The 9,796-nt window shown below is 58.7% G+C and overlaps 1 protein-coding gene across 3 annotated transcripts; it reads right to left on the minus strand.

Moving 5' to 3' along the window:
- Positions 1–559: 559 nt before the first annotated feature.
- On the minus strand, positions 560–8,399 carry ARRDC2 (arrestin domain containing 2). Of its 3 annotated transcripts, none has more exons than XM_068980638.1 (8): positions 8,141–8,399; positions 4,383–4,449; positions 4,011–4,158; positions 3,405–3,507; positions 3,060–3,316; positions 2,547–2,709; positions 2,113–2,270; positions 560–1,564 (listed from the first exon to the last, which is right to left on the minus strand). In XM_068980638.1, the coding sequence occupies exons 1-8, from the start codon at positions 8,397–8,399 to the stop codon at positions 1,511–1,513; spliced, it is 1,209 nt and encodes a 402-aa protein (XP_068836739.1). In that variant the 3' UTR covers positions 560–1,510. The 3 variants fall into 3 exon arrangements, with proteins under 3 accessions (XP_068836739.1, XP_068836738.1, XP_068836737.1); XM_068980637.1 differs by lacking the exon at positions 8,141–8,399 and adding an exon at positions 4,542–4,815 and having other exon boundaries at positions 560–1,561; XM_068980636.1 differs by lacking the exon at positions 8,141–8,399 and adding an exon at positions 4,542–4,815.
- Positions 8,400–9,796: the final 1,397 nt, after the last annotated feature.

The following is a 9,796-nucleotide window of genomic DNA, read 5'->3' on the forward strand; positions in this document are numbered from 1 at the left end:
TGCCTGGGAAATCCCATGGACAGAGAGAAGAGCCTGGCAGGCTACAGTCCTTGGGGTTGCAAAGAGTCAGACAAGACCGAGGGACTAAACAATGACAACAAAAGCAACAACCGCCCAGACTCCACAGACAGGCAGGATCCTCCTGCCTCTGGCCTCCCTCCCACCTGCTCGGCTCCACTCTGTGGACACAGATGAGGCCTCCGCCAGCTCTGCCCCGAGCCTTGCTACTACACTGAGGGGAGAGATGTGGTGTCAGCCTCCCTCGGTGTCCTCGAGCCTCAGCTTCACCTTCTGGTCAATGGGCCCCTCAACCCTCCTTAGCCTGGAGTTCCATCTGAGATCCAGACCCAAGATGGTGGTCAAGGCCACCCAACTTTCTCAGCACCTGGGGGCAATAAACCACTAAGTCCAAGCTCTTCCTCTGTGATTTTTATTTAAAAAAAAAATGTACAAAAGAGAACAATTTAAGGCTTATCAGAAATGTGGAGTCCCAGGCGGGGGCCCTGCCTCGGCCGGGTCTCTGCACTTGGAGGCTTATCCAGCTGCCCCATCATATTGTGTGCCTCTGGGACACAGCGGGTGTTCAGAAGCATACTGTGGCCCTACTCTGTCACCCCAGGCTGACCTCTGTCCCCACAGCCTGGGTTAATGCTCTGCTGTCCCTGTCTTGAAATTCTTAATTCTTGAACAAGTGGCCCCACATTTTCATTCTGCAAGCTATGTAGCCAGTCTTGTCTGTCTTCCTTTGAACCTGTGTTTCTCAGGCCATGCAGTACCCAGGCAGTACTCATGTGCTGGATCATGTGGAGGCGCCCAGGCGCTCCAGCCTGGGACAGGAGTCTCCGGTTTTCAAAGGTTTTAAGGCTAGAGTCGCTGCACCTGCCACCCTTCAGCCCCCACATGGCCCTGATGACCTGCTTTCCTGAATGCCTCGTTCCTGGGCCCTCTCGCCTCCCGGACCTTGCAGGACGGCCTCGACTGAGTCCCACTCCAAAGATGAAGGGGACGGTCTCCAAACATTAGTCAGCTCTGACCTTCTTCGACTTTTCCTCTTGCTTGCCTGCCTACCAAGCTCTTGTTCATACACCAAAGCCTTAGCTAAAATGCCCTTTCCCCAGGAAGCCTTCTCTACTCCCTCTTTGGACTCTCCCAGCTCGGGGTCCTCCTTTCCTCTGGTCCTGTGGGTCTGGAAATATTTATGTCTGGTTCTGTCGCTCTCAGACTGGAGGCTTCTGAGGGAACACAGGCCGATGTAGACAGGTTGAATGGTTTCTCAGATCCTACTGTGGGTATCTGGTATCTTATGAGTACCAGTCCAGATATGTCAAGACTCCAGACTGGCTCTTCCTCTGTGTGATGTTGGAATGGCCCTGTTATGTTCTGAGACTCAGTTTCCCCAACTTCAATGTAGTCAGCGCAGTCTGTTCTTCATCTAGCCCCTCCTTGCTCATGTCCATGGTGGCTGGAAGCATGTGTAAACACCTTATCCTTTGAGGTTTCCACCTGACATTCAGCAGGTCATGCAGCGGGGCCTCCTGGCCTCGGAGGGTGGGTTTGGATCCTCCTGCCAGAAATGATCCCATCAAGTCTTAGGAGGCCCTGGAGGCTCAGAAACGCCCCTACCCTATCTTCCTGGATCTCCACTCCCACACTAGGTTAGGGAGCAACACTTAGGAACAGACTGAGATGCAAAGCGGGTTCAGGCCCTGGACAGGAGGTAGAAGATGCTCTATCACTTTAAAATAGAAGAACTTTCGTTTTGACTGCATTGGGTCTTAATTGCTGCACACAGGCTTCTCTCTAGTTGTGATGGTGCAGGCTTCAGAGCATTTGGGCTCTGTAGTTTACAGCACCCGGGCTCTCAAGTTGAGGCTCGAGGACTTAGTAGTTAGGGCGCATGGGCTTGACTGCCTCACAGTATGTGGTGTCCTACTGGCCTCACCAGCGATCGAACCCTCTTCCCCTGTCTTGGAAGGTGGATTCTTCCCTGGACCACCAGGAAAGTCCCTAGGAGTTCTATCATTACTGAAGATTCACCTGTGGTTCCTTCCCTTCCTCTTGGCTCCCAGGGCCTTGGAGAGGCACAGGGGCTTCTTGAACCCCCAAGCTCACCTCGGAGTACAGGGGCGGTGGGCGGAAGCGGAACTCCTCGATGTAGGCAAAGAAGGGGCCTTCCGTGCTCACGTCAGGGTCCTGCAGTAGTGGCAGGAGGCTCTGCTCCATGGCTGCCACCTCCTCATCAGGCACCACCTCGGAGTACTCAGGAGGGGCTGGAATTGAGAGCCAGGGTGGGTGAGGCTGGTGGAGGAGAAGGGCAGCCCCAGAATCAGGGGCAATGGCCAGGTGGATCTGGTGTGGCCAGTTCTGGGGCTCCTGGGCCGTGTGCCCCTGGACTGGGATTCTTGGGGGAGACTCGGGTTGCCAACATGATTGTTCCGGAGCACTTCTACAGAAGGGGGCAGTGAGCGAGGCTGGAGGGGAAGAGAGCCAGCCAGGCCTTGCCTGTCTCCCACCCATGCCCACCCACGGCAGGAGGGAGAGTTCACCTTCAGGCCGCTCTGGCAGGACCCCCAGCCCCCAGTCCATCAGGAAGCTGGCATGGCTGCCCACGCTAGACGAGCGGCTGCCGAAAGGGTGCAGGGGGATGGTGCCGATGACCAATGGGAGCTCCAAGAGCAGCTTGGATGAGCCCGGGATGTCCACACAGACCTGGAGGGAAGCGCCATAATACAGAAGACCAGCCACCCGGGCAGCCCTGGCCACACGCGCCTTCTTACAGGAGGAGGCCCAGAGGTCCCAGCTCTAGCCTCAGGGAGGGAGGGGGACCCCAGGTTGGTTGTTGTTGCTGTTCAGTAACTAAGCTGTGTCCAACCCCGTGACCCCATGTGCTGTAGCATGCCAGGCTTCCCAGTCCTTCACATCTCCCTGAGTTTGCTCAAGCTCATGTCCATTGAGTCAGTGACGTCATCCAACCATCTCATTCTCTGTCTCCCTCTTTTCCTCCTGCCCTCCATCTCTCCCAGCAAATGCAACCACCCCGGCCTCTGAGGATACTCTACCTTGAGGGCATAGTCCACGTGTAGCACACGACAGTGCAAGATAGAAGGACCCACGGGAGGGATCCGCAGAGCCCGGCCCTGCCACAGTGCCCGCCGCCCGGGGCCCACAGGCTCCCCCGAGAGGCTAGCCACCACGGCTCGATTCTGTTTGCGGGCACCTCGCGCCATGAAGGTCTGGGTCTGGATCACAGCTGCCCGAGGCAGCACGGGGCGCGTGGAGCCGTTGTCAATCTCAGCGAAGACAGGGATCACTTCACCTGTTAGATGGAACCGCAGGGCCTCAGGTTCCCCATCTGCAACCCTGACACTGGTCCTTTTCCCAATCCAGGCCTTCCCACCTGTTACCTGGTGTGTAGCCCTTGCGGTCGATCTTGGCTGAGAGGGAGACAAGGCCACGGTTACTGTACCAGGATCGGGCAATCTTTTCCCGAGCTCCGGCTTGAGGGGCCTGGTCGGGGGTGGAGGGGAGGAAAAGGATGTGAAACTGGTCCCATTGTACCAACCACAGACCCTGTGGAGCTTCTAAACCACCCTCAGCTGAAGGAAGATTTGAGGCAGGGCCTAGCATTCTGGTTTCTAAGAGTCTGTTTGTAAAATGGGTCCAGGAACGTGACCCATCTCATTAAGCTAAAAACAAGTGAACAAGCCAGGCACTTAGTGTTAATGAGTGCTCAGTAAGCCATTATTATTGTAAGCTCTGATTGTGCCCCCTTTCACAGACGAGGGACGCGTGGGAGGCTCAGAGAGGGTGAGACACTCACACAGAGCCACGAAGCAAACTGGTGCAGCTGGTTCTTGCACCTAGCTCCACCAGCATTCCCATGCCTCCCTCCCTCCCTGCCAGGGCTCCGCTGTGACCCCCACTTTGTGAGGGGAGGAGTCAGGAGCCAATCACCATGTAGCCAGGACCCTGCCTGGGACGCCCCCAACCCATCAAGGGCAGCCACTCACCAGCAGAGCCGGTGTGTTGATATCCACAGGCTCAATAACAGTAAACACCTTCCTTGTCCGACGGGTAGGAACCCAGGGCCGGTGGAGGGTGGCTTTGATGCAGTATCTCACACTGCCGTGTTTGCCTTCAAAGGAAGTCACTAGCGTCCTGGGGGTGGACGGAAGGTCAGACCCGGAGACACCCAGGTTGGAGATCCCCAAAGGCTTTGGGGTATGAGAGACAAGAGACACTCTGGGGGGGCCTCCCAGGGAGACAATCTGGGGTCTCAGTGGCCCCCGGATACCGAGCAGTGGAGTCCCAAACCTGGAAGGGGCTGCAGACTTAGGGACACTTACAGGCTCCCCCACAATCCTGCACCCCACTCGACTTACGGTGGCAGCTGGAAGCTGAATGGGAATTCATGACGCCCAGGAGGCAGCGTTGTGGTCTCTCCAGTGCCTGCAGATAGGAGTAAGAGGGGGCGGCTCAGTGGCTGCGAAGGGGCTCCCGGAGCACACAGCAAGCGCAGTGCAATGTCCCTCGGCTGGTACCTGGCGCGAGTAGCGTGGCACGGTGGCTCACAACCTCCACGCGCTCGCTGTAGCTCTGCGTGTACGCCGTGCTCGAGCCCGCGCTGCGAGACTCGGTCCAGTGCACATGGGCGCGACCCCGCGCGCGCAGCTTCAGGGAGCTCACTCGCGCCGGGCTCGCTAGCTCCAGAAGCACTCGGCCGGCCACCGCCTGGCCGCCGCTGAACACTGGCTCAGAGCCTGAGCTAGCACTATCCAGTAGCACCACGAATGCCTTCACCTTGTCGAACAGCATCGCCACAGGGATACGAACTCGCGGCGAGCGGCCCCTGGCTTCGAACCCGCGGCGCGGCGGCTCTACGGCTGCAGCCTCAGGACGCGAGCCTACCAGGCGCGCGCAGGCGTACTCGAACGTCAGGCCAGAGACTCCTCACGGCCTGCGCCGGCGCCGCATTTATACGGCGGGAGGGGCGGGGCGAGATGTAGGTCCCGCCCCCGGAAGGGAATACGCCAATGGCGCGGTAAGAGGCGTGGTCTTGCCCAGGCTTGGAGCAAAACAACAAAAGCCCCGGCTTGCGGCTGGCGGCCTTCTACCCCTTGCTACCCTCTTGGACCCTGGGATGAGACAAGCATCACGGCACAGAACAAGTATCTCTCAGACTGCAGAGGTGAACAGGAAAAACCGAGGCCAGGTCACCTAGCAAGAGCGTTCTGCCGTCGGCTTAATCATCTACCGGCCGCCACTTGCAGACGTGACTCGATGCATGTCCAGCCGGGGCTGGAGGGAACGGCCAGGTCCCTGAGAGTCTAGGACTAGCTACCTCGGGCCTCAGCTCGGCCCGCCCACCGCCTACCCCGTGCAATGGGGGAGGGAGGAAGAAGTGGCTGGGGCCTCCCAACACTGGGCGCCTGCTGCCCCCACCTGATTTCAAACCCGCTCAGCTGGGTGACCTGGTTCAATGACATCTCGGAGCCTGAGTTTCCACAGTTTGTAAGCCAGAACAAAATCAGCCCCGACCTCAGAGAGTTGTGCATGAATCGCGGTGTAGCCCTACTCGACCCCTCCCAGAGCCTCTCTCCGGACTCATCCACCCGCCCCTGACACACTGCCACTCAGCGGCGCCTCAGCGCTTTTGCTCCACGTTCCTTTCCAAACTTTCAGCACCTGCCCTCTCCACCCCCATTCCCCACCCTCCCCGTCTCCGCGAACTTGTTTGCTCTTTTGACCCAGCTCTTCCCCTCACAGACAGAACCAAGTACCGGGGAAACTCATGGAGTCCCCGGGTTCAGGGCTGCGGTGTGCCTTTGGGATCTTAACCACCAAGTCGGAAGCTGCCAGTACGCGATCTGCGAAGCGCCTGCGCCCTCTGGTGGCAGAGGGCTGCTTGAACCCACTCCCTACCTTGTTCAGTCCCTAAGTCGTATCCAACTTTTTGCCACCCCATGAACTGCAGGACACCAGGCTTCCCTGTCCTTCACTATTTCCCAGAGTTTGCTCAAACTCATGTCATGAAACCATCTCATCCTCTGTTGCCCCCTTTTCCTCCTGCCCTCAACCTTTCCCAGCATCAGGGTCTTTTCCAGTGAGTTGGCTTTTCCCATCAAGTGGCCAGAGTATCGGAGCTTCAGCATCAGTCCAGGGCTGATTTCCTTTAGGAAGTCCTAACACCCCCTACCTTGCCCATCCCTTCTGAGTCTGGCTCAGCCCGGCTGGAACCCCAGCTGAGGCCAAGACACCCCCAGTGGGAGGCGGCCATAACCAACACAACCAGTCAGTGAGAGAGGTCAGGGCAAACTGGTAGAGAGGGGTAGAGGCTGTCCACTCAGTGATCAGCCTGGTGGAGGGCTCTGGGGCTGAAATAAGGCACTAGGACCTTCTCCCAGGGCCAAGGGAAGTCTAGAAAGAAGACAGGAGGCCACAGGCCCAGGAGGAGGCAGGGAATAGAGTGACCTTGGGGGGATGGGATGGCTCATACTTTCTTTTTGGTCACACAAGACTTGTGGGATCTTAGTTTTGTGACCAGGTACCAGGTATTGAACCCACGCCCCCTGTGATAGAAGCTCAAGAGTTTTAACCACTGGACCACCAGGGTAATCCTGGGAAGGTTCATTCTGAGCCAGTGTCCTCAGTCCATTTCACAGATGGGTTCCCCCAGAGACCCAGAGAGGAGCAGGGACTCACCAGAAGTCACGCAGCAACTCTGCTTCACTCTCCAATACCTTAAGGAAGCTACCAGTGAATGGGAGCAGGAGCGCTGGAGGGCGAGACCAGCTCTGATTTCCCTGAGTCTCAAGGAAAGGGAAGTGCCTACAGGGCCCCTTCTTGCCTCATTCCATGCCAGCTATGCTTTGGTTTCCACAGCGCATCAGGCGAGAGCCTCCCACACCTGGCGGCTGTTTGGACAAAGTAGTAAGTCTGTAGGCAAAGCATCTAGTCTGTGCAGGGCCGGAAGTAAGGGTGCTGTGGGCAGGGAGCCAGATTTGAGCTGCATCCTGTTTCTACCCATCTTGCAGATGGGTATAGTGAGGTCTGCCTTCCCTGAAGAAGTGGCCAGGGCAGCCCAGAAAGGCCAACATCCTCTTCAGCCACACAGCAGGTGCTAGAGCACAGACTTACTCTTTCTGTCCCTGCCGTCCCCTACTTCTGCTCTCAACTGGCTGTATGGCCTAAGGGAGGAGCACCGAGGCTCAGCAAGCAGGGACATGTCCAAGACTCCTAATCTGATCTGACCCTACCCCAAGTCTTCGCCCTGCCTGGGATGCATTCCCACCGCCTTACCCGCAAACACCACCAAAATCCCCAATCCAGCAAACAGCCCTTCATGTAAACACTGGTAAAGGGCACTGGCCAGGGGTGAGACACGGGCCTTCTTTGGGAATCAGAGCCCCCAGGCCTGGGGCTAATGAGACACCCTGGAGTTTAGAGAGGAGGATCTCCTAGCTCCACCAAGGGGTCCCCTGAAACCAAGGGGGTCCTGTGGGGCTCCCAGGCACAGAGGCCTTTCTGACCCCATTTCTTGACTCCAGCCCCCATAACCTTTCCTGAGTTTCATAGGGTGGGTTTCAACAGTTGCTAATCAAGGGAGGAGCCAAGAAACCCCCTGAGACAAGATTACAGGGAACAGAGACGCTCACAAAGATTAGAAGACCGACCACCTGAGATGAGATTAAGGGCATGCAGGCCCTGCTCACACCTTAATGTTATCAAAGACCCCCAGTGTTGAGCCACTATTATACAACCCCTCATCTAGTTTTCTGGGGTAGAGACATCGTTTTTCAAGGCAGAGCCAGGCAAAGCAGTACAACTATACTTTTCCACTTCACCCAAAACTTCGTCCTGACTCGTTTGGTTCCTCACTGCTGTATCGGGAGTGCAAGCGATTGCTAACACCTCCAGACTCCACATGGGGCGGGGCGGGGCGGGGTGGGTGGCTGAGGGGATGTCTCCACCGCACATCCTCTAGGTCAAGGGAGTCCTAGTGGGTAAGAGAGTCCCCCTCTTGAGAAGGGTTGCCAGCCCACACGGCCTCGAAAGAGCTTGGAAAGGGGCGCCCAGACCTGAGAAGAGGGGTCGGTGGCGGGGATTCTGGCTCGGGGGTGGGGGGAGAGGAGCGGCTCACCTCGGAGCAGCAGCTGCCGCCATCGCAGGTACGTCTCGGCGGCCACGTAGTCGCTGGAGATGGCATTGACACCCACGCTTCGGGCCTCGAGCCAGTGCGTGACCGCCCCGCCGCGCGCCGCCACCTCGAGCGCCAGCACCCGCAGCGGCGCCGCCACCTCCAGCAGCACCCGGCCGCACAGGCGCTCCCCGCCGCGGTACGCGTCGTCCGGGCCCCGCGCCAGCTCCAGCGCGAAGCTGCGCACGCCCCCCGGGCGCATGGCTGGGCCCAGGGCGCACGGCGGGGATGGTGCACCGGCGCGGCTCCGCCCGGCGCGCTGCTGGGCAGCGTCTGCCGACCTCTCTGGTCTCAGGGCTGGTCTTCGCCGCGCCAGACGCCCCTCCCGAGCTTTCTCCTGCTTCCGCGAACTTGTGTGGATGCCGCCGGCCCCGGGCCGGCACGCAGTTGGCTGACTTCCTGGTCGTCCGTGTCCGCCCTCGTGACGCGCTCGGGCCTCCGGAACGTGCCCCCCGCGTGTCCGCGCGTTTGACTTTGCTACCCCCCAGGGCGGGGCGGGTCCTGTTTTTGCAGGGTAGGCGCTGTTGAGTCAGAGGCGGGCGGGGGCGGATGTGGCTGGCGCGGAGCGGAGGCCACCACCCGGGATCTGTCTAGTGGGCTCACTCGTCCCCTACCCGGCACCTTTGGACCCAGCGCGGCCCCAGCCTCCTCCCTGGCCTTCCTGTCATCATCTGGTTTTCCCCAAACACACAAAGCTCGGGTCTCGTTCTTGGCCTTTGCAACGGCAGTTGCTCTTCTGGCAGACCGCCCTTCTCCAGGTCTCCATGCCCAAATGTCACCTCCTCGGAGACGTGCTCCGGACTTAATTCCTTGTGGCTCTGGCCGCTGTGTTTGTGACTGCTGTGTTCACTGTTGTGCTTCCTCCATCAGACTGGGTGTCCCCAAGGGTGAGCACTGTGCGGGTTTCAGCGCCTGATCTCACAGAAGAGGAAACTGAGGCCCCCCACAGGGGCAGTCGCTGGCCAGAGGCACCCAGCGGCGGCTGACTCAGAACTCGAACCCATGTCTGACCTCAGCCCACCGACACCTCCCCGGGGCCTTCTTGTTCTTGTGTCCCACCTATCACCCCCAGGCAGGTGGCCCACGGCTTTATCAGAGGCTGCCAGAGCCTGGGCTCTCAGCTGGATCCAGAGTAGCCTCCTTCTCCACAGGGCCCAGCATCTGCCAAGAGCCTGCCTCCCCACCTGACTCCAGCACTCTGAGCCCAAGGCCTGGAAGGACCTTTCTGATTCTACTTGTCTGAGACCTTCCCCTCCATTCTGCCCCAGAGAGGCCTCTCTAAGCCCAGGATCACAGCAGTCCCCTCCCTATGGAGTGACCTCCACCGAGTCCATTCTTCCCCTTGGCCTATGGATCCCTGAATTTAAATCCTGGCTCACCCCTCTTCACTCTGTGGCCCCAGGCAGATGGTTTCACTTCTCTGTGTCTCCCCATCCTACCCTGGTCAGGTTCTGGTGAAGAGTTGTCATTATATTGGCTGTATACAGCAGGTGCTCAATCCATGTTCATCAAAAACAGAATGGCCCTCCTCACTCATGTCACTTCCCCCTCTGGACCGTGACCTACAGTCCCACTGGAGCCTGACCCCTACAAGGTGCT

The sequence above is a fragment of the Capricornis sumatraensis genome, chromosome 9 (genome assembly GCF_032405125.1).
Source record: "Capricornis sumatraensis isolate serow.1 chromosome 9, serow.2, whole genome shotgun sequence".
Classification (NCBI taxonomy): Eukaryota; Metazoa; Chordata; class Mammalia; order Artiodactyla; family Bovidae; genus Capricornis; species Capricornis sumatraensis.

Excerpts from the sequence above, each read along its gene's own strand:
- ARRDC2 (XM_068980636.1), bottom strand. The coding sequence starts at position 4,815 with ATGCTGTTCGACAAGGTGAAGGCATTCGTGGTGCTACTGGATAGTGCT. Across the intron at positions 4,450-4,541 it reads TGCCACGCTACTCGCGCCAG|GCACTGGAGAGACCACAACG; the intron begins GTACCAGCCGAG and ends TCCTATCTGCAG. Across the intron at positions 2,710-3,059 it reads ACGTGGACTATGCCCTCAAG|GTCTGTGTGGACATCCCGGG; the intron begins GTAGAGTATCCT and ends GCTTCCCTCCAG.